Below are 27,133 nucleotides of genomic sequence, written 5' to 3' on the forward strand. Positions count from 1 at the left end.
AGCTGGCCACCGTGCATATGTTAATGAGCCGTCGGATGCATTTCATTCCAATTTACCTGACAGGTCCATTCTCACTGAAATTGGCCCTCCTTCAATTAAGTATTTTTACTCTAGAATGCTCATTATTTTTTTCCATAGCTAAACTAAACCTTATGATGCTATGAAGCTAGATAAGTCCCCAGGGCCTGATGGGATCTACCCCAGAATACTGAGGGAGGCAAGGGAAGAAATTGCTGGGGCCTTGACAGAAATCTTTGCATCCTCATTGGCTACAGGTGAGGTCCCAGAGGACTGGAGAATAGCCAATGTTGTTCCTTTGTTTCAGAAGGGTGGGAAGGATAATCCAGGAAATTATAGGCATGTTAGCCTTACGTCAGTGGTAGGGAAATTATTCGAGAGGATTCTTCGGGACAGGATTTACTCCCATTTGGAAACAAACGAACATATTAGCGAGAGGCAGCATGGTTTTGTGAAGGGGAGGTCGTGTCTCACTAATTTGATTGAGTTTTTTGAGCAAGTGACAAAGATGATTGATGAAGGAAGGGCAGTGTATGTTATCTATATAGACTTCAGTAAAGCCTTTGGCAAGGTCCCTCATGGCAGACTGGTACAAAAGGTGAAGTCACACGGGATCAGAGGTGAGCTGGCAAGATGGATACAGAACTGGCTCAGTCCTGGAAGACAGAGGATAGCAGTGGAAGGGTGCTTTTCTGAATGGAGGGCTGTGACTAGTGGTGTTCCGCAGGGGATCTGTGCTGGGACCTTTGCTGTTTGTAGTATATATAAATGATTTGGAGGAAAATGTAGCTGGTCTGATTAATAAGTTTGCGGACGACATAAAGGTTGGTGGAGTTGCGGACAGTGATGAGGATTGTCAGAGGATACAGCAGGATATAGATCGGTTGGAGACTTGGGTGGAGAAATGGCAGATGGAGTTTAATCCGAACAAATGTGAGGTAATGTATTTTGGAAGGTCTAATGCAGGTGGGGAGTATACAGTAAATGGCAGAACCCTTAGGAGTATTGACAGGCAGAGAGATCTGGGCGTACAAGTCCACAGGTCACTGAAAGTGGCAACGCAGGTGGATAAGGTAGTCAAGAAGGCATACGGCATGCTTGCCTTCATCAGTCGGGGCATAGAGAAAAAAAATTGGCAATTCATGCTGCAGCTGTACAGAACTTTAGTTAGGCCACACTTAGAATATTGCGTACAATTCTGGTCGCCACACTACCAGAAGGACGTGGAGGCTTTGGAGAGGGTACAGAAGAGGTTTACCAGGATGTTGCCTGGTCTGGAGGGCATAAGCTATGAGGAGAGGTTGGATAAACTCGGATTGTTTTCACTGGAACCACTGAGATGGAGGGGTGACCTGATAGAGGTTTACAAAGTTATGAGCGGCACGGACAGAGTGGATAGTCAGAAGCTTTTTCCCAGGGTGAAAGAGTCAGTTACTAGGGGACATAGGTTTAAGGTGAGAGGGGCAAAGTTTAGAGGGGATGTGCGAGGCAAGTTCTTTACACAGAGGGTGGGGAGTGCCTGGAACTTGCTGCTGGGGGAGGTGGTGGAAGCAGGTACAATAGTGACGTTTAAGAGGCATCTTGACAAATACATGAAGAGGATGGGGATAGAGGGATACGGTCCCCGGAAGTGCAGAAGGTTTTAGTTTAGACAGGCATCAAGATCGGCGCTGGCTTGGAGGGCCGATTGGCCTGTTCCTGTGCTGTACTGTTCTTTGTTTTTTGATCACTGTTCCCTAAATGTGCCCCTACTGACGCTTGGTCCAGCTCATTCCATAGAACCAGATACAGCAATGCCTCCTTCCTTGTTGGATCTGAAATGTACTGATCAAGCAATTCTCCTGAACACCCTTCAAAAACTCTTTTCCTATCTGACATTTACACAATTACTATTCCAGGCTATATTCGGATAATTGAAGTCCCCCATTCTCACGACTCTCTAGCTCTTGCACAATCCCAGGTGCTCCATCCAGTTCTTATTCAACTTTTCTGTAGCAGTTTGATATAACTGAGTGGCTTGCTGGGCTATTGCAGAGGGCAGTTAAGAGTCAGCCACGTTGCTGTGGGTCTGGAGACATATGTAGGCCAGTCTGGGTGAGGACGGCAGATTTCCTTCCTTCAAGGACATCAGCAAACCAGATGGGTTTTTATGAGATCCAGTAGTTTCATGATCATGATTACTGACACTAACTTCTAATTCTAGATTTATTAATTGAATTTAAAATTCCCATCTGTCATGGTGGGATTTGAACTCACATCTCCGGAGCATTAGTCCAGTAACATAATCATTATGTACCCTCTCCTTGATGCATATGTTCCTTCATGTGAATAATGTTAGTTGATAGCTAAGACAAATGCTTAATAATTGGAGAGAGTGCACTCATGCTTAAGCATAGCCAAAGACTAAATAGTTGGGGGGAGGGATCAAATGAGGGGAGATGTGGTAAATTGAAGGGAAAGAACAAAGCAATAGCACAGGTTAACGACATGGGTAATGATAACCAGAGTGTGGTAGCAAGGGGCAGAGTACAAACTTAAGAGTGCAACAGTAGATAAGGCCAGAGTTTGCAAAAGTGGTAAAAAGACAGATCTGAAGGCTCTATATCTGAATATGTGCAGCATTCATAACAAAATGGATGAATTGTTAGTACAATTAGAAATAAATATGTATGACCTGATAGCCATTATAGAGACATGGTTGCAAGGTGACCATGGCTGGGACCTGAATATTTAAGAGTATTTGACATTTCAGAAGGGCAGGAAGCTTGGAAATAGTGGTGGGGTAGCTCTGTTAATTAAGGGTGACGTTAGTATATTAGTGAGAGATGGCCATTGTTCAAAAGATCAAGATGTAGAATCAGTTTGGATAGAGATTAGAAATAGCAAAGGAAAGAATTCACTTGCGGGAGTAGTTTATAGGTCCCCTAGCAGTAGCTATGCTGTAGGACAGAATATACAGGAATAAATAATGGGGGCTTGTATTAAAGGTACTGCAATAACTATATAGATTGGACCAATCAGATTGGCAAAGGTAGCCTTGAAGATGAGCTCATAGGGTGTATTCAGGGCAATGTTTTAGAGCAGTACATTCTAGTGCCAATCAGGGAGCAGGCTATTCTGGACCTGGTAATGTGCAATGAGACAGGATTAATTAATTTCCCCATAGTAAAGGAGCCTCTAGGCAAAGGTGATCATAACATGATAGAATTTCACATTTAGTTTGAGGGTAAACTCGTGTTTTAAACTTAATAAAGGCAATTATAAGGGTACGAAGACAGAATTGGCCAAAGTGATGTGGCTAATTAGGTTAAAGGATAGGATAGTAGAGAAGCAGTAGTAGACATTTAAGGAGATATTTCATAACTCTCAGCAAAGATATAGTTCAGTGTGGGAAAAAAAGACTCTAGGAGAAGGATGCACCATCTAGCTAAGGAATTTAAAGATAGTATCAAATTGCAATTGCAAAGCATATAATTCTGCAAAGATTAGTGGTAGATCAGAAAATTGGACAGATTTTTAAAAAACAGCAAAGAATGACCCATGAAGGAAGAAAGCAGAATATTATTTAAATGGAGAGAGACAGCAGAGCTCTGCAGTGTAGAGTGATCTCATAAAAAGTTAGTATGCAGGAACAGCAAGTGATTAGGAAGGCAAATGGAATTTTGGTGTTTATTGCAAGGGGAATAGAATATAAAAGTAGGGAAGTTTTGCTACAGTTGTCAAAGGATTTGGTGAGACCACATCTGGAGTACTGTGCCCAGTTTTGGTCTCCTTACTTAAAGGATCAAATTCAATTAAAAATTCCATTGGAAGCAGTTCAGATAATGTTCACTGACTGATTCTTGGGATGAAGGGTTTATCTTATCTTATGCTCATTGGCGTTAAGAAGAATGAGAGATGATCTTATTGAAGCATAAAAGATCCTGAGGGGGCTTGATAGGGTGGATGTTGGAAGGGTATTTCCACTTAGGGCAAGACTAGAACTAGGCGGCACAGTTTAAAAATAAGGAGTCTCCCATTTAAGATGGAGGTGAGGATAAATTGTTTATCTGAGGGTCGTCAGTCTGTGCAATTCCCTTCCTTGGAGAGCAGTAGGGGGTGGGTCTTTGAATATATTCAAGGCTGAGTTAGGTAGATTCTTGATAGATAAGGGAGTCAAGTGTTATGGAGGGCAGACAGGAAAGTTGAATTGAGGCCACAATCAGATCAACCATGATCTTATCAAATGGCAGAGCAGGCTGAGGGGCCAAATGGCCTACTCCTACTCCTAATTTGTATGTTTGTTTGTAAGACCATCCCCAAGTTTACAGAAGAATTTTCAAGAAAGAAATGATCTATTTTTGAGTGCCAGCAAGAAATGGGGTGGGTTTAGATTCTTCCAATGAGCAATAATTTTCCTGCGATTGGGTTAATAGGAAAAAACAGGCTAAAAATATTCACTCAGTGGAACTAAATATCTTTTTAAAAAAATATTCCAACTGACTGTAGGCTAGAGTCTCCAAATATTTTGTCATCCCTAAAAGAAACTGATGTGGTTTTATTTTGTGGTCACTCTTCATGCTCAGTCAATGTTCAGACAACATTATTCCGTTATTTCTGGAACTGTCTACAGTTATGTTTTTGATAGTTGGGATAGTGGGTTTACAGAATGAATTGTTATTGGAATGATTTATCTCCCCTTGATTGGAAAACATATACATAGAAAACATGTATGGTTTATACTTATATTGCTATGACTGGCACTAATCATTAGACTGCTTTTCAAGAAAAAAATAGTTTGCTGGAGCTTTCAGATATTTTCTATAATGCACCTTGCTTCAAAATAGCGGGCACTAATATAAGTCAATGTAATGCTCTTTAAGAACTTCATGGAAAATAGCTTAAGAATTTCATGTGTATGTTTAATGTTCAGCTCTTATAGTTAAATGAAGTGTGAATTCTGCTAAATGTAAGTTTGACTAAACTATGGGTTAATACTTCATTAGTATCTTTACAGTCTCATTTTTCCATTCTTACTAATGCTATTATTTTTATTTTGTCCTCTAAAAATTACTCTGCTTCTCTTCTCTTTTCTGTCTTCCTTTTCCTCTCCAAGCTGCTGTTGCTGCCCATGAGGCTGACTGCTCTGGCAATGTTTTACATAGCTGCCCCTCAGTCAATGAAGGTATTCTCCTCCCTCTCTAATACATCATACCAGCTTTCATCCTGTTAATTTCAATAGTTATTTTTTAAGCAGCATTAACCAGCCTTAAATTAAGGTAAGTGCATTCATGCAGGAGAGAATTTTCCAAGAACGTTTCAAGTAGGAAAACAGTTACGATACACCTTCTTTCTTTTTTGCCTCCATACAATTGTTCTCATCTTGGGAGGAAGAATGTTGCATTTTTATAAGTAAAACATTTAGATGTATAAAATTTGTAAATTATTCAAATTTTGATCTAACTGGACAAAGTATGTCCAGAGAACAGTTTCAACTGTGTCTTTTTCTGATTCACTAAGTAGAGTGGATAAAATGGGAACATTTTTTGCTGCAACAAATGAATTATGTCTGCTCAATTGAAAGCAGACTTTCTACTTGGGAACTGATCATAAAAGTCTATTAATAAATCTGAAAACCTATCCAAAATATCAAAGGGAAATAACTCTATTGGCCATTCAGAGCACCCATTATGACTCTTGGTTGTTCAATTGCCCCATGTTTAAAGTGGCTGGTCAGTGATTGTCTGAGAGCAGGATATTTTGTGCAGAATTCGATGTAATGACATGAGGTACCATTCCAGTGACATTCTGAAGTGAGTTCTCCCCACAATCCTTAAGTCAAGTGGAATTTTGAATTTTCTCTGATTTGACAATATTATGTGAGTTTAAAGCATTAAAAATGGCATAGATATGTCCTTTCAACATTGTTTTGATGGTGATTAAAATAAAATTCCTTTTTGATTGTTGTCCACATTTTGGATTTTCCTTGAAATTATTTCTGATATGAGCATCCCCAGATTCCCATTTTTCTAGTTAATGGTCTAAAACAGTTTGCAGAATTATTCCATGCAAATGAAATATTATGGAAGTGATTTAAACGAGCATTAAGCATGAGCCAATTAAAATATATTACTGTTATAATTTATGTATATATTAAATTTATGAACGTGTGAATGTTTTGTGAATGGTACTGAATACTATTTGTTAAATCCTTGTTCAATATTTTGTCAAAATTATGCATTTTTCTGTCTGTGTGGTCCACAATATATTGTAGCCATTATCATTTTTTGCAAATATGTATATTGTTACAGTATGAGTAGAAAAAAATACCTTTATGTTATGTTTAATCATTGCAGTTTAAATGGACAATTTCTATTTGGAGATGGTTACCATCCTTTTGAATCTTACAATTAGCTTTATATTTTGAATTTGGTCACCATGGAATCTCTGCAATTAGTTTGTGCTGACCCTTTTTTCAGTTAAAGTTATTTAAATAATACTGACAGTCTTACTTATCAATCAACATATTTGCATTTGGCCTTAAAAATGAGGACTTGAAGATGCTGCAGCTTTTTAAAAATGTTGTCAAATAGTAGTAGTAGTAGTAGTGTTTAAGAAGTTTTTTTTTACAGAAGTAGTCAACAGTATAGGTGATAGTATTCCTTTGACGCAGGCATCAGTAGTAATTTCAGTTAACGGTGTATTTTGACACCTCATTTTGAATGAAATGTGTGCCAGACTTAGGGTAGTTGTAACTTCAGAGCAGTAGTCAAAGTGTCATAATGAACAATGCACTTGATGTACTTTCATAGGTTGGAGTCAACTAGCAGCTATGCATTGTGTAATGCTTCCTGATCATCTCGGACAAGATAACTTTAGACCTCCACTTCTGGAGATGTTGGCCCGGCGATGGCAAGATCGTTGTTTAGAGGTAAAGCTTTATTTAAGGAAATGCTACTTTGAACTGATTGTGTACCAAGCTAGTTGCCGAATGGAATGTTGTTTCCTGATGTGCTGAAACACTTGGAATTATTCCTGTTGATGCAGCTTCTCTTGCTTAGTTATATACAAATTCACTTCGAGTTAATAGATGAAAGAATAGACATGTGCTGCAATGTAAATTTCATTTAAGTGTTTATACTGAAATTGCTTTGTATTAAGTTTGATGACATTGATTGTGGATCGTGACAGTGATACGCACTCATTTTATCCTGATTGTTTTCCTCCAAATTAGGATGTTATGAGAAAGTAAATTCTAGATTATACAGTACTGTTTCATACCTAATGGAATTGGAGTTTTTACTAACAAGATTTAACTGACTAAATCAAACATTTCATTGGGCACAATGTTCTTTGCACAGCTGGAGGGTGAAAGAATATGGTCTACCCAGGATGAATAATGGGAACAGATGAATATTTATCTAGGGGCTATATGCAGTATAGTCCTTGGAGGATAACTACACCAGAGTCCACAATGAGGACAGTTTCTCCCTATACCATGCAATCCTCTCAGTGTTGTAATAGAGGCCCATCACACAGTCTCTTACTCTAAATCATTCTTTCTCAGGCCCTCAAATTGAATTCCTTGGCCCTCTTCAGCATTTTTAATTTCTCCTACAATCTTCAACCTTTTTAAACCCAAGCTTTGTTATTCCATTAACACTTAATAATTTACCTCTTCTAAATTTTAGTATTCTTCTTTCGGCTTCTTTTCTGAAAGAAAAACAGCTTTGTTGAAAGAGATATATCGAATCATAGATGTTTGCTGCATAGGGGGCGACTATTCACTTCTAATTGGATAGATCCCTGAAAGGCCTATTCACTTGGTGAAATAAGGCAATAATATACACTCTCGAAAATTTTTCTTTTTCAAATATTTGGGTGGTGATGTCAGTGAAAAGATGTCAGGATATGACTGGTTTCCAAACTATAAAATTAATGGAGGAGATCCTGAATATTTGAAAACTAACAAGCATTTTTTTCATTAACCTGCTTTGAAAAATATTAATTGGCACAATGACTTAGTTCTGGATACTTCACATCAACACTCACACCTATTCGAACTTGGAAAATCCTAGAATAATATAATGTTACAAAACAGAAGACCATTTGTACCTTGGCTGGCTCTCTGAAAGAGATATCCCATTTGCCCTTTCCCCATCTTTTTACTCATATCCTTTTCAATAAGTTATTCTTTATCACTTCCCGTTAAAACCTACCTGGATTCTGTTCAGGCATTTCACGTCCTAATAACAACTGCTGGTATTGATATAGCACCTTTAACGTCATAATATGTCCCAAGGTGTTTCACAGGAGCATTATGAAACAAAACATGTCACCAAGTCACAAATCGAAATATTGGGTCAGATGACCAAAAGCTTGGTCAAAGAGGTAGGTTTTAAGGAGTATCTTTATGGAGGAAAGTGAGTTAGAGGGGCAGAGAGGTTTATGTTTTATTCCAGAAAGCCAGTTGGTGAAAGATAGAACTGGAGCCACTCTTATATATTTATTTACAGAGTTACACTGTACAAGCATATACCTCCTAACCCAACAACCACCATTTTAGTCTCTGTCTGTTCATAGGGGTTGAAGTGAATCCCCAGTTATTGTTCACCACCTGCATGCAATTAAACACAATTAGTGTACAATTAACAGTTTAGGGAGTGAATTCCAGAACTTAGGACCTTGGCAGCTGAAGGCACAAATAATAGAGTGATTAAAATCGAGGATATTCAAGAGGCCGGAATTAGAGGAGGGCAGATATCTCTCTGGGTTGTAGGGCTGGAGCAGATTACAGAGATCGGGAGGAGCCAGGCCATGGAGAGATTTAAGAATGAGGTTGAAAATTAAGATTGCGGCGTTGCTTAACTGGAATCCAGTGTAGGTCAGTGAACACAGGTGTGATGGGTGAAGAAAATTTGTTGTGAGTTAGGACACAGGCAGCAGAGTTTTGGATGACCTCAGGTTTACAGAGAGTTGAATATGGGAGGCCAGCCAGGAGTGCATTAGAATACTCAAATTTGGAGGGAACAAATCCATGGGTGAGGATTTCAACAGCAGAAGAACTGAAGCAGGGGTGGAGTCAGGTGATGTTACACTAGTGGAAATAGGCAGCCTTAATGACGGCGTCGTTACGTGGTCGAAAGCTGATCTCAGTATCTGATACCAACAGGTTGCCAACAGTCTGGTTCAACCTCAGACTTGCCAGGGAGAGGGACAGAGTCAATGGGGAGGGAGTGGAATTTGTAGTGGGGACCAAAGACGATGGCTTCAGTTTTCCCAATATTTAATTGGAGGAAATCGCTGCTCATCGAGTACTGGATGTTGGACAAGCAGTCTGACAATTTAGCCACAGTGGAGCAGTCGAGAGGTGGTGGTGAAGTAAAGCTGAGTGTCATCAGTATATATGTGGATATTGACAGGTTTTCGGATGATGCTACCAAGGGGCAGCGTGTAGATGAGAAATAGGAGGGGGCCAAGGATAGATCCTTGGGGGCACCAGAGCTAACTGTGTGGGAATGGGAAGAGAAGCCATTGATGGTGCTTCTGTGGTTATGGTTAATAGATAAAAATTGAATCAGGCAAGTGTAGTCACACCCAGCTGGACAGTGATGGAGAGGTGTTGGAGGAGGATGGTGTGGTTAAACATGTCAAAGACTGCAGAGAAGTTGAGAAGGACAAGGAGGCCTTTGTCACAGTCACATAGGGTGTCATTTGTGACTTTGATAAAGCTGGTCCAATCCTGTGACAGGGACGGAAACTTAATTGGAGGGATTCAGACGTGGATTTCTGGGAAAGATGGGCATGAATTTGGGAGGCGACAACGTGTTCAAGAAATTCTAAGAGGAAAGGGAGGTTGGAGATGCAGCGGTAGTTTGCAAGGATGGAGGGGTCAAGGCTTGGGATTTTGGGAAGGGCTATGACGGCAGATCACTGGCAGAGTCCACAGGGAAGAATTTTAAAAGATAATCTTAACCCCTCTTTCTTTTGACAATGATCTTAAATTTAGGTCCTCCAGTCACTGACCAGTGAAAATACTTTTTCTCTGTTTACTTTATCAAAATAATGCATAATTTTAGCACCTTTATCAGGTTTCTCCTTAATCATCTCTCACCTCATGGAAAAAAAAACAGTTCATTGATCCCATTCTTTGTATCATTTTGAAGAAAACCTCAGGATTTCCAAAACTGCTTTGCAGCTCATGAATTACTTCTGAGTGTAGACACTGTTATTATATAGGAAAACATGGCAGTAAATTGGCACGCAGCAAGGTCCCACGAAGAACAATGACATAACTGACCAGCTAATCTGTTCTTGTTGGTGTTGGTTGTTGGACAAATGTTAAGTCAGGACCCTAGGAGTATTCCCCTGCTCTTTATCAAATTCTATAATGGAATCTTTAACGTCCAACTGGGAGGGAAGATGAATACTTGGGTCAAAATCTTCGCTGAAAGATGGCACTTTTGACAGACCTCGGGCCATTTGAGAAACAGTTGAAAAGTACAATTGCCTTGTGGCTGTTTTGCACTACTCATTCATACTGTGGTTATATGCTGGGATGGGGTGTGGGATCAGAGAGTTGTGGGGAGGCTTCTCTCCATGGTCTAACATCCTTCCTAAAGTAGTGTCTCCAAAACTAAGGATGGTATCCTATATTACAACAGTTACTGCACCTCAAATGTAGTTTATTATATGTAAAGGTGGGATGTCCTGAGGTCATCAAAGGCACCATATAAATGCAAGTCTTTTTCTTTTATGGCTTAATGAGTTGTATAACATCCACCACCCCACCGCCCCCCCACCCATACCAGCATACCGTGGCTGTAGTGTGTGTTATCTACAGGATGCACTGCAGCAACTTGCACCTTTTAAACCTGTGACCTTCAGCATCTGGAAGGATAAGGGCAGCAGAACACCATCACCTCTAGGTTTCTTCCAAAGTCTCTCATAGCAACAACTTGCATTTATGTAACACTTGTAATATAGTAACATGTCCCAAGGTGCTTCACTGGAATGTAATGAGACAAAAATTGACACTGAGGCATAGGAGGAAGCATTAGGACAGATGACTAAAAGCTTGGTCTTGAAATAGATTGCCATTTTTTCATCATCACTAGGTCTTAGCTGGAATTCCCTACTTAACAGCACTGTAGGAACACCTATACCTCACAGACTGTTGCAGTTGAAAAAAGGCCCACCACCACCTCCTTAAGAAATGCTGGCGTTGCAAGAGATGCCCACACCCTGAGAGAGAATGAAAAAAAAGTTTGGAATAAATTGTTTATCTTTTCATTCAGTGCCAGTGTTTAGAAAGCCTAGGATCCCATTTGCTTTTTTTTTTTGCAATTACCTTATCAACTTACCTAATTACCTAATCAACCGTACCAATGACGTCGGTAGAAAGAGGGATGAGGTCTTGCGTCAAGAATTCAGGGAGTTAGGCAGTAGACTGAAAAGCAGGACCTCTCAGGTTGTAATCTCTGGATTACTCCCAGTGCCACGTGCTAGCGAGTATAGAAATAGAATAGCACAGATGAATGCGTGGCTTAAGAGTTGGTGCAGGTGGGAGGGTTTTAGATTCCTGGACCAGTGGGACTATTTCTGGGGAAGGTGGGACCTGTACAAGCTGGACGGTCTACATCTGAACCAGAGGGGGACTAACATCCGTGCTGGCGGGTTTGCTAGTGCTGTTGGGAGGCGTTTAAACTAATTTGGCAGGGGGAGGGGATGCAGACTCCAAGCAGAATAGGGACACAGCTAAACACAGGAAAGCGAACAAGTCAGAGGGAATACAGTGGAAGTAAGTTTCAAGGGAGTAAGACCAGGATGGAAGGCCTCTACTTTAATGCCAAAAGTATTGCAGGTAAAACGGATGAGTTAAGAGCAAGGATTGACACGTGGAATTGTGGTATAGTAGCTATCATGGAGACATGGTTGAGGGAGGAGTAGGATTGGCAGCTCAATATCCCGGGATATAGAATCTTCAGGCGAGACAGAGGAGGGGGTAAAAGAGGTGGGGACATTACAATATTAGTTAAGGAGTCAGTTACTGCAGTAAGGAGAGATGATTTCTTGGAGGGGGCATCAAATGAAGCTTTATGGGTAGAGTTTAGGAATAAAAAAGGGACAGCCACATTGCTAGGTGTTTATTATAGACCCCCAGATAGTCAGCGGGAAATTGAGGAGCAAATAATTGCGCAATTTGCAGAGGTGTGTAAAAATAATAGGGTAATTATATTAGGTGATTTCAACTTTCCCAACATTAATTGGGATAGTCATCGTGTTAAGGGCTTAGATGGAGTGGAGTACTTAAAATGTATGCAGGAGAACTTTTTAGCTCAATATGTTAGGGCGGCACAGTGGCGCAGTGGTTAGCACTGCAGCCTCACAGCTGCAGGGACCCGGGTTCGATTCTGGGTACTGCCTGTGTGGAGTTTGCAAGTTCTCCCTGTGTCTGCGTGGGTTTTCTCCGGGTGCTCCGGTTTCCTCCCACAAGCCAAAAGACTTGCAGGTTGGTAGGTAAATTGGCCATTATAAATTGTCACTAGTATAGGTAGGTGGTAGGGAAATATAGGGACAGGTGGGGATGTTTGGTAGGAATATGGGATTAGTGTAGGATTAGTATAAATGGGTGGTTGATGGTCGGCACAGACTCGGTGGGCCGAAGGGCCTGTTTCAGTGCTGTATCTCTAATCTAATCTAATGTAGAGGCTCCAACAAGGGAGGGTGCAGTGCTGGACCTAATTCTGGGGAATGAAGCCGGACAGGTGGTTGATGTGTTGGGGGGTGCATTTTGGTGATAGCGACCACAACATGGTACAATTTAAGCTTGTTATGGAGAAAGAAATAGACAAGTTGCAAAAGAAGGTTTTAGATTGGGGGAGAGCGAATTTTAGTAAAATAAGGCAGGATCTGGCCAAGGTAGACTGGAAAGAGTTACTTGTCGGGAAATCTGCAGAAGAGCAGTGGGGGGGCATTCAGAAAGGAAATGGGGAGGGTACAGGCCCAACATGTTCCCTCTAGGGTAATAGGTAGGAGCAACAAGCCCAGAGAACCATGGATGACCAGAAACATTCAGGGTACGATGAGAAGGAAAAGAGAGGCTTTTCGCAAATACAAGAAGAGCAAATCAATGGAAGCATTAGTGGAGTACAGAAAGTGTAGGATGGAGCTCAAGAAAGCAATTAGGAGAGCAAAGAGGGGATATGAGAAAGCTCTGGCTGGTAAAAGTAGGGAAAATCCCAAGATATTCTATAAGTATATCAATGGGAAGAGGATAACCAGGGAAAGAGTAGGACCCATTAGGGACCAAGGGGGAAATTTGTGGGTGGAGCCAGAGGTCATTGGTAGGGTGTTGAACGAATACTTCACATCTGTCTTCACCCAAGAGAAAGATGATGTAGATATGGAACTTAGAGAGAGAGACTGTGAGGTTCTTGAGCAAATTGTCATAGGGAGTGGCAAGGTGGTATTGGAGATTTTGGAAGGCTTAAAAGTAGACAAATCTCCAGGTCCGGACGATTTGTGTCCCAGGATGCTGTGGGAGGTGAGGGTGGCGATTGCAGGGGCTCTGAGCCTCATTTTTAATTCCCCTCTGGCCACGGGGGAGGTGCCAGAGGACTGGAGAACAGCTAATGTGGTCCCACTATTTAAGAAAGGTTGTAGAGATAAGCCAGGGAACTACAGACCAGTGAGTCTCACGTCAGTGGTAGGGAAACTATTGGAGAAAATTCTGAAGGAGAGAATCTATCTCCACTTGGAGAGGCAAAATTTGATTAGGAATAGTCAGCATGGCTTTGTCAGAGGGAGGTCATGCCTAACAAATTTGATTGAATTTTTTGAGCATGTGACCAGGTGTGTAGATGAGGGTAGTGCAGTTGATGTAGTTTACATGGATTTCAGCAAAGCCTTTGACAAGGTCCCACATGGGAGACTTATCAAGAAAGCAAATGCACATGGGATACAAGGTAACTTGATAAGGTGGATTCAAAATTGGCTTCTCTGTAGGAGACAGAGAGTGATGACAGACGGCTGTTTTTAGTGACTGGAAGCCAGTGTCCAGTGGCATACCACAAGGATCTGTGCTGGGTCCCCTATTGTTTGTCATTTATATAAATGACATAGATGACTGTGTGGGGGGGTATCATCAGTAGGTTTGCGGATGACGCAAAGATTGGCCGAGTGGTTAACAGTGAGGTGGAGTGTCTTAGGTTACAGGAAGATATAGACGGGGTGGTCAAATGGGCAGAAAGGTGGCAGATGGAATTTAACGCTGAAAAGTGCGAGGCGATACACTTTGGAAGGAGTAATGTGACACGGAAGTCTTCAATGAATGGCCTGACACTGGGAAGTTCCGAGGAACAAAGGGACCTTAGCGTGCTTGTCCATAGATCTCTGAAGGCAGAAGGGCAGGTTAATAGGGTGGTGAAAAAGGCATATGGGACACTTGCCTTTATCAATCGAGGCATAGATTACAAAAGCAGGGAGGTCATGTTGGAGTTGTACAGAACTTTGTTAAGGCCACAGCTGGAGTACTGTGTCGCCACATTATCGGAAGGATGTGATTGCATTGGAGGGGGTGCAGAGGCGATTCACCAGGATGTTACCTGGGATGGAACATTTAAGCTATGAAGAGAGGTTGGATAGGCTTGGGTTGTTTTCGCTGGAGCAGAGAAGACTGAGGGGTGACCTGATCAAGGTGTACAAGATTATGAGGGGCATGGACAGGGTGGATAGGGAGCAGCTGGTCCCCTTAGTTGAAGGGTCAGTTACAAGGGGTCACAAGTTTAAGGTGAGGGGCGGGAGGTTTAAGGGAGATTTGAGGAAAAACCTTTTTACCCAGAGAGTGGTGACGGTCTGGAATGCCCTGCTTGGGAGGGTGGTAGAGGTGGGTTGCCTCACATCCTTTAAAAAGTACCTTGATGAGCACTTGGCACATCATAACATTCAAGGCTATGGGCCATTTGCTGGCAAATGGGATTAGGTAGACAGTTCAGGTGTTTTAATGCATCGGTGCAGACTCGATGGGCCGAAGGGCCTGTTCTGTACAGTATTATTCTGTGATTCTGTGAACTTATACTCATGGCCATTGTTAGGGTCTCGTATACTGGCCACGTTTTTGATTTAAGTGTGTTTGTGTGTGTGTCACAATCAAACCTGGCTGTGATGCCCCTGCAGATGCCAGCCAACAATCACCACCAAGGCTTAAATTTATGTAACGGTCATTTAAGCAGGGTACCAAAGAAGCCTAATCCGAGAACTAGACCATCAAGGCGCAAAAAGAAAATTTATTTTTGGGAATTAGTTAATTTACAATGCTCTTGAAGTTAAGACGTCTGCATGGACCTGAGAGATGTGCCACTTGGAAGTACTGTCGTCAAAAAAATTTCAATTATAAATCCTAACGTTTCTCTTGTATGTAAGCCATATTCTAATTTGATGTTTTCAGCTTTATGATGGAATAAGTTTATTTCAGGCCAATTCATTGCCAGAATTTGTACTGTGTGGTTACCAGGTGACACTTTGCTGACTATTACAGTTTTAGAGCTTTTCAGAGAGACTAGTAAATGGTTTTTGGCATCTATGTTTGATAAATGAGAAGGTAGCCTTGACATCGCACCTCTGCTGTTGTGGCAGAAATTTTGTAGAATGTGCAACTTTGTGAAAAAGATACTATGAGGAGTTTGAATGAGGCCCAGCCGGGATTTTACCATTTTGACTAATAACTTGGACAGAAAATACTGTCTGCTTTTCTCAGCGTTACAACATTGTAACACATGCAAAAATACAAATTTATTTCACTCGTCTGGTACTTGAGAAAAACGCACTCCCCTCATTTTAAAAGCTGTCTCAAAGCTCAGTAAGCAATTGGATTTTGCACATCCTCCTACCCTGTCTCAAACACCATTCTCTTAGTTCAAAACTTGTTCGTGTTACTCTTGGTTCAGTTGTCAAGATTCACACTCGCATAATCTTTTAGAGAGCAGTTGAAGCTCATCACTTGCGAGTTTTCATATTGGTTCCAGATAAAAAAAAATCTATTTCTCACTCGCAGCAAAGGTGAACTTAGTTTTTGAAACACAAATTATTTGTTTTTTTTTAGAAATGCAGCACTGAAACAGGCCCTTCAGCCCACCAAGTCTGTGCCGACCATCAACCACCCATCTATACTAATCCTACACTAATCCCATATTCCTACCACCTCCCCACCTGTCACTATATTTCCCTACCACCTACCTATACAAGGGGCAATTTATGTTGGCCAATTTACCTACCAACCTGCAAGTCTTTTGGCTTGCGGGAGGAAACCGGAGCACCCGGAGAAAACCCACGCAGACACAGGGAGAACTTGCAAACTCCACACAGGCAGTACCCAGAATTGAACCCGGGTCGCTGGAGCTGTGAGGCTGCGGTGCTAACCACTGCGCCACTGTGCCGCCCATTGTATGTTCATATATTTATTTTTATTTGCGGTCATTCCCTGAGTATGGTCCTCATTTCTGCTCCCTTAAGTCCAAGGGCTGCAGAATTGAAAGGATATGGTGGACGACTGGTTTTGCCTTCCACAGCCAGATCTGGCTGCACCACGTAGAATCCTATTGGGTCCTGCTCTCATCTGCTGAAACTGCTCACTATTCCAGGAATATACTGGAAAGCAAAGATAACACCCTGCGTTTTTTCTCTACTGCAAACTGTCGTCTTAAATTCCTCACCCCTGGCCCCTTCACCTGCAATTCCAGCAATAAGTGTGAGGATTTCTTTGTCACTAAGATCATCCTATCAGCTGTCTCTGCAGCGTTGCTCCCTTCCACTCGCCCACTGGGCTAAACATCCTCTAAAGTGTCCCCGCCCCTACCCTGAACTCGTCCTTCTCTAGTTTCTCTCCTATCTCCTGTTATACTCTCTCTGAGCTCATCTTGTCCGTGAGCTCCAGCTCCTGCACCCTCAATCCTATTCCTACTAAACTGCTGACCACCTAATTTCCCCTCCAGGTCCCCATGTTAGCTGATATTGTTAATGGTTCTTTCTCTTCAGGTATTGCCCCTCTCTCTTTCAAGTCTGATCACCTGCAATGGCTTCTCTTCCTGCTTCCGCACTGTTTCCTCTGGTATCCCCAAGGATCTGTCCTTGACCCCCTCCTACTCTTATCTACATGCTGCCTCTTGGCGACATCATCCGAATACACAGCGTTAGTTTTCCCATGTACACTGATGACACCCAGCTCTACCTCACCACCACCTCCCTCGGCTACGCCATTGTTGCCAAATTATGAAACTGCTTATCCGACATCCAGTACTGGATGGGCAGAAACTTTCTCTAATTAAATATTGGGAAGACTGAAGTTTTCAGCCCCTATTCCAAACTCCATTCTCTACTTACCAACTCCATTCCTCTCCCTGGAAACAGTTTGAGATCAAACCAGTCTGATCGCAAACTCGGTGTCATATTTGACCCCGAGATGAGCTTCCGACCAGATTTGCGCCAACATTAAGACTGCCTATTTCCACCTGTGTAACATCGGCCGACTTTGTCCCTGTCTCAGCTCATCTGTTGAAACCCTCATTCATGCCTTTGTTACCTCTAGCCTTGACTATTCCAAAGCATTCCTGGGTAGTCTCCCACATTCTCCCCTCTGTAAACTCGAGGTCATCCAAAACTATGCTGCCCGTGTCTTAACTTGGACCAAGTTCCGTTCCCCTGTCATCCCTGTGCTCATTGACTCTTTGGACAGGTGATTTCTCACGGCTGCAGTATGTGGAAGCTCCTGGATGCCACGGCACAACATGGCAGCCATATTTATAGGAGGTTGGCTCGAGGATCTTCAGCTCAGAGTCATTAAGCTGGAGGCCGAGCTGCAGACTTTGTTATGTATTGGGAGGGGGAAAGTTACCTGAACGCTTTGTTCCAGAAGGCTGTCACACCCCTTCGGATAGGGTTGTCTGGTTTCGTCAATAGTCAGGGACAGGAGGATGTGACTGCACGTCAGGCAGGTAAGGGGATCAAAAAGGTGGGAGTGGAGGAGCCTCAGCCCTTGCAATTGAGCAACAGGTTCGAGGTCCACGAGGGATGTAGTGTGGCTGAGCAGACTGACCATGGTACTATGGTACAGGAAACCATTCAAGCGGGGGGAACAAAAAGAAAAGTAGTGGTAGTAGGGGACAGTATAGTGAGGGGGATTGACACTGTTCTCTGCATCAAAGAGCTTGAGTCCAGAAGGCTGTGTTGCCTGCCTGGTGCCAGGGTTTGGGACATCTGCTCAGGGCTGGAGAGGAACTTACAGTGGGAGGGGGAGGATCCAGTTATTGTGGGCCTTGTAGGTACCAATGACATATGCAGGACAAGGAAAGAGGTTCTGCATAGTCAGTATGAGGAGCGAGGCACCAAATTAAGAAGCAGAACTTCAAAGGTAATAATCTCTGGATTATTACCTGACCCACGTGCAAATTGGAGTAGGGCAAATAAGATTAGATAAATGAATGCATGGCTCAATGACTGGTGTGGTAGAAGTGGGTTCCGGTTCCTGTGGCGCAGGCACCAGTACTGGGGAAAGTGGTGGCTGTACTGTTGGAACGGTCTACACCTGAACTGTGCTGGGACCAGTGTTCTTGCGAGTTGCATAACTAGGGAAGTAGAGAAGGTTTTAAACTAAAACCTTGGGGGCAAGGGATCAAATTTGGGAAGATGTGGTAAATCAAAGAGTAGAGACAAGGCAAGAGAGAGAAGTGTTAATATGGGAAAAGATAAACAGACCCTGACAGGAAGGGACAGTGAATACAAATCTAAGAGTAAATCAGCAAACAAGGCTAGAGGTTACAAAAATAATAAAAGGACAAAACTAAAGGCTCAGTATCTGAATGCACGTAACATTCAAAACAAAACTGTTTTGCAAATAGCGCAAATAGAAATAAATAGGTACCATCTGATCGCCATTACAGAGACATGGCTGTAGGATAACATAGATTGGATGTGAATGTTGAAGTGCACATGGCATTTAGGAAGGACAGGAAACTAGGAAAAGGTGGAGGGTGGCTCTGTTAATTAATGATGGTATTAACACAATAGAGAGGGGTGACATAAGTTCAGGAGACCAGGATGTAGAAACAGTTTGGGTTGAGATGAGAAATGATAAAGGCACAAATTCACTTGTGAGAGTGGTGTATAGGCCCCCTAACAGTAACTGCATGGTAGGAGGGGTATAAAGAAAGAAATAATGGGTGCCTGTCAGAAAGATACAGCGATAATCATCCGGGATTTTAATCTACGTATAGACTGGAAAAATTAGATGGGCAAAGGTAGCCTGGATGAAGAGTTCATAGAATGTTTTCAGGATCATTTCTTAGAACAGCACGTCTTGAAGCCAACCAGAGAGTAGGCCTAGACCTGGTTCTGTGCAGCAAGAGAGGATTAATTAATGACCTCATAGTGAAGGCAGCCCTAGGCAGCAGTGATCATAATATGATAGAATTTTGCATTACGTTTAGGGCGAGAAGAGTGGGTCTAAGACAAGTATATTAAAATGTTAAGAATTATATCAAACTTGAAGAAAAAACATATAATTGTGCAAAGATGGGTGGCAGGTCAGAAGATTGGACCGAATATAAAAAGCAGCAAAGAATGACTAAAAGATTAATAAGGAGGTAAAAATTAGAGTACAAGAGAAAGCTGGCTAGAAATGTAAAGATAGATAGTAAGAGTTTCTATAGATGTTTAAAAAAGAAAAGAGTTAACAAAGTGAGTGTTGGTCCTATAGAAAGGGAGTCTGAGGAATTAATAATGGAAAATAAGGATATGGCAGATGAATTGAACTGGTATTTTGCATCGGTCTTCACCATAGAGGATGCAAGTAACATCCCAGATATAGCTGTAAGTCAGGAAATGGAAGGGAGGGAAGAACTCAAGAAAATTATAATCACCGGGGAAGTGATACTGAGCAAATTGTTGGAGCTGCGGGGTCACAAGTCCCCAGGTCCTGATGGATTTCATCCTAGGGTCTTAAAAGAAGTGGCTAGTGAGATAGTTGATGCGTTAGTTTTAATTTTCCAAAATTCCCTAGATTCAGTAAAAGTTCCATTAGATTGGAAAATAACAAATGTTATTTAAAAATTTTATTCAAAAAGAGAGGGAGACAGAAAGCAGGAAAATACAGGCCAGTTAGTTTGACATCTGTCATAGGAAAATGTTAGATGGTATTATAAAATACATTATAGCAGGGCACTGAGAACAATTCTTGGCAATCAGGCAGAGTCAACATGGTTTTGTGAAAGGGAAATCATGTTTAAATAATTTATTGGAGTTCTTTGATGCAGTAACATGTGCTGTGGATAAAGGGGAACCAGTGGATGTACTGTACTTAGGTTTCCAGAAGGCATTTGATAAGGTGCAACGTCAAAGGTTATTGTGGAAAATGAAAGCTCATGGTATAGGGGGTAACATAATGACATAACATGTCATAATAACATCTTTCAAGATGGCTCCTGGGCTGGAAGCTCCCTAGGAAGCTCCCTTGCTGTTCAACTCTATCCATGGCCATCTGCTCCCATCCCTAACGTTTTCTCCCCCAATCTGCCCTCTTAAACTGTTTAAATTCCCCTGGCTCTTTAAATCAGTTCATTTTAGCCCTATCTAAAAGTTAACAGTTAGTTTAGTGTATGTTACCTGGGCCCACTGCCCTCCCCCAGCCACACCTGCTCTTTGTTTTCTCAATGAAATTGATCCGGATGAAACTGACGAGAACAGCTGCCGATACTTTAATCTCCGATCCTGCTGTCTTCACAGTCCAGAGTGTCTGCAGCCACGGCATGCGGTAAGTCCATTGAGGTGAAGAAGGAGCTGCGGGACCCGAGAGAAGTCCTGTGAAAAGGTGCCCCGAACACCCAAAACATCCACGAACGGCCCCCCCGGCCGCAACTTCAAAGCGCCCGCGGGAGATGGCTCGGAGAGCATCTGCAGCGCACTGTCGGCAATGCTGCATGCCTTTATTGAAACCACTGCAAAAAAAAAAAACCCTTAGCAAATGTAATCACCTCTAAGTCTGCCAAATGATGCTTCACCTCCCGAAGGACGTGGATGAGCTATCCGGACGTCGATGGTGGGCACTGAGGAAATGGCTTATTACCTGCACCAGATTCCACCCCCCCTCCCCCCCCCTTTACCCCCCTTCCACTCCCCCCCCACCCCCGTCCCCTTCCCTGCTCCACCCTCTCAGCTCACCCCCTCACAACCCCGTCCCAGCCCGCCCCCCCCTCACACCATCTTCACCCCGCACCCCCTTCCCCTGCACCCCCCCCCCCACCCCCTCCCTCTACCCCTCCCCCTTGCAACCCCTCCTCCCACCGGCACCATCCTACACCTGTGTAGGGGCCCCAGCAACCCCACTGCCTTGTGGGCGTCTCGGGAGAGACCAAGGCTAAGGGAGTAAACCCTAACAGAAAATCCGGAGCGGAACCCCGTAGGCGGTCATGTGTCACCTTTGGCATGTTTCCGGCAGTTCCTGCAGCCATACTGGTGCCAAACGTCGTGTCCTGCACTCCTTTGGACCCCACCAGAAAGGCCGAGAGGGGGGTTTTGACGACTGGGCAACTCTCAACCTCCATAAATTTGCCCAGGCATGCGCCATGGAGAGGTCACTCCATAGTTGCCTCACAGCGACTGAAACAACACGGAAGGCAGCAGTTACGGGTTATAAGTCCAGATAAATTGGCGTAGAAACTGGGCGCCACGGGTTGCCTTTGTCGGTGGGAGAGGTCATTGCACCTCACTGGACAGCTACCGCCCGCCTCAAACCGGGCAGCCCCCGGTCAATAAGGTTCTGTCCCGCCACAGTCTGCCTGCTTCAATGGGTGCTTGGAGCTCAGGGTCATTGCCCGAAAGGTGGACTGATACACCGCACCAAACAACATGAAAAAAGGAAAGAAGGTACCAGCCCTTCGCTTTGCAAGCTGGAACGTCAGAACTATGTGTCCTGGCCTGTCGGAAGACCTTACACAAATCAACGATTCTCGGAAGACCGCCATCATTAACAACGAGCTCAGTAGACTCAATGTGGACATTGCAGCACTTCAGGAGACTCGCCTCCCCGCGAGTGGCTCTCTAGCAGAGCAAGACTACACCTTCTTCTGGCAGGGCAGGGATCCTGAAGAACCAAGACAGCATGGAGTGGGCTTCGCCATCAGAAACTCCTTGCTCAGCATGATAGAGCCTCCCTCAAATGGCTCGGAACGCATACTGTCCATCCGACTGCTCACCACCTCTGGTCCAGTACACCTACTCAGCATCTATGCTCCAACACTCTGTTCCGCACCTGAAGCTAAAGACCAGTTCTATGAACAACTCCATAACATCATTAGCAGCATCCCCAACACCGAACACCTATTCCTGCTGGGGGACTTTAATGCCAGGGTTGGGGCCGACCATGACTCATGGCCCTCCTGCCTTGGGCGCTATGGCGTTGGAAGGATGAATGAGAACGGGCAGAGACTGCTTGAGTTGTGTACCTATCATAACCTCTGCATCACCAACTCGTTCTTTCACACTAAACCCTGTCACCAGGTTTCATGGAGGCACCCAAGATCACGTCGTTGGCACCAGCTAGACCTCATTGTCACAAGGCGAGCCGCCTTAAACAGTGTTCAAATCACACGCAGCTTCCACAGTGCGGACTGCGACACTGACCACTCCCTGGTGTGCAGCAAGGTTAGACTCAGACCAAAGAAGTTGCATCATTCCAAGCAGAAGGGCCACCCGCGCATCAACACGAGCAGAATTTCTCACCCACAGCTGTTACAAAAATTTCTAAATTCACTTGTAACAGCCCTTCAAAACACTCCCACAGGGGATGCTGAGACCAAGTGGGCCCACATCAGAGACGCCATCTATGAGTCAGCTTTGACCACCTACGGCAAAAGTGCGAAGAGAAATGCAGACTGGTTTCAATCTCATAATGAAGAGCTGGAACCTGTCATAGCCGCTAAGCGCATTGCACTTTTGAACTACAAGAAAGCCCCCAGCGATTTAACATCCGCAGCACTTAAAGCAGCCAGAAGTACTGCACAAAGAACAGCTAGGCGTTGCGCAAACGACTACTGGCAACACCTATGCAGTCATATTCAGCTGGCCTCAGACACCGGAAACATCAGAGGAATGTATGATGGCATGAAGAGAGCTCTTGGGCCAACCATCAAGAAGATCACCCCCCTCAAATCTAAATCGGGGGACATAATCACTGACCAACGCAAACAGATGGACCGCTGGGTTGAGCACTACCTAGAACTGTACTCCAGGGAGAATGCTGTCACTGAGACTGCCCTCAATGCAGCCCAGCCTCTACCAGTCATGGATGAGCTGGACATACAGCCAACCAAATCGGAACTCAGTGATGCCATTGATTCCCTAGCCAGCGGAAAAGCCCCTGGGAAGGACAGCATTACCCCTGAAATAATCAAGAGTGCCAAGCCTGCTATACTCTCAGCACTACATGAACTGCTATGCCTGTGCTGGGACGAGGGAGCAGTACCCCAGGACATGCGCGATGCCAACATCATCACCCTCTATAAAAACAAAGGTGACCGCGGTGACTGCAACAACTACTGTGGAATCTCCCTGCTCAGCATAGTGGGGAAAGTCTTTGCTCGAGTCGCTCTGAACAGGCTCCAGAAGCTGGCCGAGCGCGTCTACCCTGAGGCACAGTGTGGCTTTCGTGCAGAGAGATCGACTATTGACATGCTGTTCTCCCTTCGTCAGATACAGGAGAAATGCCGTGAACAACAGATGCCCCTCTACATTGCTTTCATTGATCTCACCAAAGCCTTTGACCTCGTCAGCAGACGTGGTCTCTTCAGACTACTAGAAAAGATCGGATGTCCACCAAAGCTACTAAGTATCATCACCTCATTCCATGACAATATGAAAGGCACAATTCAACATGGTGGCTCCTCATCAGAGCCCTTTCCTATCCTGAGTGGTGTGAAACAGGGCTGTGTTCTCGCACCCACACTTTTTGGGATTTTCTTCTCCCTGCTGCTTTCACATGCGTTCAAATCCTCTGAAGAAGGAATTTTCCTCCACACAAGATCAGGGGGCAGGTTGTTCAACCTTGCCCGTCTAAGAGCGAAGTCCAAAGTACGGAAAGTCCTCATCAGAGAACTCCTCTTTGCTGACGATGCTGCTTTAACATCTCACACTGAAGAATGCCTGCAGAGTCTCATCGACAGGTTTGCGTCTGCCTGCAATGAATTTGGCCTAACCATCAGCCTCAAGAAAACGAACATCATGGGGCAGGATGTCAGAAATGCTCCATCCATCAATATTGGCGACCACGCTCTGGAAGTGGTTCAAGAGTTCACCTACCTAGGCTCAACTATCACCAGTAACCTGTCTCTAGATGCAGAAATCAACAAGCGCATGGGTAAGGCTTCCACTGCTATGTTCAGACTGGCCAAGAGAGTGTGGGAAAATGGCGCACTGACACGGAACACAAAAGTCCGAGTGTATCAGGCCTGTGTCCTCAGCACCTTGCTCTACGGCAGCGAGGCCTGGACAACGTATGCCAGCCAAGAGCGACGTCTCAATTCATTCCATCTTCGCTGCCTTCGGAGAATACTTGGCATCAGGTGGCAGGACTATATCTCCAACACAGAAGTCCTTGAAGCGGCCAACATCCCCAGCTTATACACACTACTGAGTCAGCGGCGCTTGAGATGGCTTGGCCATGTGAGCCGCATGGAAGATGGCAGGATCCCCAAAGACACATTGTACAGCGAGCTCGCCACTGGTATCAGACCCACCGGCCGTCCATGTCTCCGTTATAAAGACGTCTGCAAACGCGACATGAAATCGTGTGACATTGATCACAAGTCGTGGGAGTCAGTTGCCAGCATTCGCCAGAGCTGGCGGGCAGCCATAAAGACAGGGCTAAATTGTGGCGAGTCGAAGAGACTTAGTAGTTGGCAGGAAAAAAGACAGAGGCGCAAGGGGAGAGCCAACTGTGCAACAGCCCCAACAAACAAATTTCTCTGCAGCACCTGTGGAAGAGCCTGTTACTCCAGAATTGGTCTTTATAGCCACTCCAGGCGCTGCTTCACAAACCACTGACCACCTCCAGGCGCGTATCCATTGTCTCTCGAGATAAGGAGGCCCAAAAGAAAAAAAGAAAAGATAATGACATGGATAGAAGATAGGCTAGCTAACAGGAAACAGAGAGTAGGCATAAATGGTGATTTTCTGGTTGGCAAGATGTAAGGAGTGGTGTGCCATAGCGATCAGCGATCGCAGGCCTCAACTTTTTACAATGTATATAAATGACTTGGATGATGGGACCCAAGGTATGGTTGCTAAATTTGCTGATGACACAGAGATTGGTAGGAAAGTAACTTGTGAAGAGGACATAATGTGGCTACAAAGGTGTATAGATAGGTTCAGTCAGTGGGCAAAGATCTGGCAAATGGAGTATAATGTGGAAAAATGTGAAATTGTCCATTTTGGCAGGAAGAATAAAAAATAAGCATATTATCCAAATGGTGAGAGATTGCAGAGCTCTGAGATGCAGGGGGATCTGGGTGTCCTAGTGCATGAATCGCAAAAGGTTAGCATGCAGGTACAGCACGGAATTAGGAAAGCTAATAGAATGTTATTGTTTAGCGCGAGGGGAGTTGAGTACAAAAGTAGGGAGGTTATGCTGCTGTTAGACAGGGCATTGGTGAGACCACAGCTCGATTACTGTGTACAGTATTGGTCTCCTTATTTAAGGAAGGATGTAAATGCATTGGAAGCAGTTCAGAAAAGGTTTACTAGATTATTACATGGGATGGGCGGGTTGTCTTATGAGGAAACGTTGGACAGGCTAGGCTTGTATTGCTGGAGTTTAGAACAGTAAGAGGTGACTTGATTGAAACATATAAGATCCTGAGGGGTCTTGACAGGGTGGATGTGGAAAGGATGTTTCCTCTTGTGGGAGAATCTCGAACAAGGGTCACTGTTTGAAAATAAGGGGTCGCCCATTTAAGACAGAAATGAGGAGAATTTTTTTCTCAGTGGGTTGTGAGCCTTTGGAACTCTCTTCCTCAAAAGGCAGTGGAAGCAGAGTCTTTGAATATTTTTAAGGCAGAGGTAGGTAGATTCTTGATGAGCAAGGGGTGGAAGGTTATTGGGGGTAGACGAGAATGTGGAGTTGAGGTTACAAACCTTCTCTGAACTACTTCCAGTGCATTTACATACTTCCTTAATTAAGGAGATCAATACTGTACACAGTAGTCCAGATGTGGTCTTACCAATACCCTGGATAACTGCAGCATAACCTCCCTACTTTTGTAATCAATTCTCCTCATGATCTTGTTGAATGGCGGAGCAGGCTCGAGGGGCCAAGTTGCTTACTACTGCTGCTAATTCGTTTGTTCATATGTACATTCATTCCTGGTCAAGCAATGTCTTGATTTTAAAATTCTCATCCTTTTTTTTCAAATCCCTTTATGGCCTGGCCTCTCCCTATCTCTGTAATCCCCTCCAGCCCCACAACCCTCAGAAATCTGCGCTCTTCTAATTCTGGCCTTTTGAGCATCTCAATTTTTATCACTTCAGCATTGGTGCCTGCACCGTCAGCTGCCTCTGTCCTAAACTCTGGAATTCCCTCCCTGAGCCCCTCACCCTCACTTTCCTCCTTTAAGACACAACTTAAAACCTACCTAATATCTCCTCCTTTTCTGTTACACGTTGTTGTTTATCATTGCCTATCTCCACATCTGCCTCAGCTCACTTACTTCTGAAACCCTCATCCGTTCCTTTCTTACCTCTAGACTTGACTATTTCAATGCTCTTCTTCTGTCCAACTTCCCACCTTGAAACTTCTGTAAACTTGAGCTTATTCAAAACTCTGCAGCCCATATCTTAACTCACACCAAGTTGCATTCACTTGCAGACCTACATTGGCTCATAGTCAGGCAATGCTTTGATTTAAAAAAATCTCCTCCTAGTTTTCAAATTCCTCTATGGCCTCTCCCCAGCTCTGTATCTTCCTCCAGCCTACGACCCTTGGAGACCACTGTACTCCTTCCATTCTGGCCTCTTGCGCATCATTGATTTTCTTGGCTCCACTGGCCGTGCTTCAGCTATCTCGGTCCTTGGCTCTGGAATTCTCTTCCTAAAT

General features: G+C 43.8%; 1 protein-coding gene across 7 annotated transcripts in view; it reads left to right on the plus strand.

The window, feature by feature from the left end:
• The window catches only part of LOC137369594 (WD repeat-containing protein 7), a 928,502-nt gene that overhangs the window by 337,895 nt on the left and 563,474 nt on the right, over window positions 1-27,133 (plus strand). For all 7 annotated transcript variants that reach the window (XM_068030905.1, XM_068030929.1, XM_068030912.1 and 4 more), the window contains one exon: window positions 6,810-6,928. In XM_068030905.1, coding sequence (XP_067887006.1) covers window positions 6,810-6,928 — 119 coding nt within the window. The remainder of the gene's footprint in view (window positions 1-6,809; window positions 6,929-27,133) is intronic.

This window comes from Heterodontus francisci, chromosome 1, assembly GCF_036365525.1.
Source record: "Heterodontus francisci isolate sHetFra1 chromosome 1, sHetFra1.hap1, whole genome shotgun sequence".
Classification (NCBI taxonomy): domain Eukaryota; kingdom Metazoa; phylum Chordata; class Chondrichthyes; order Heterodontiformes; family Heterodontidae; genus Heterodontus; species Heterodontus francisci.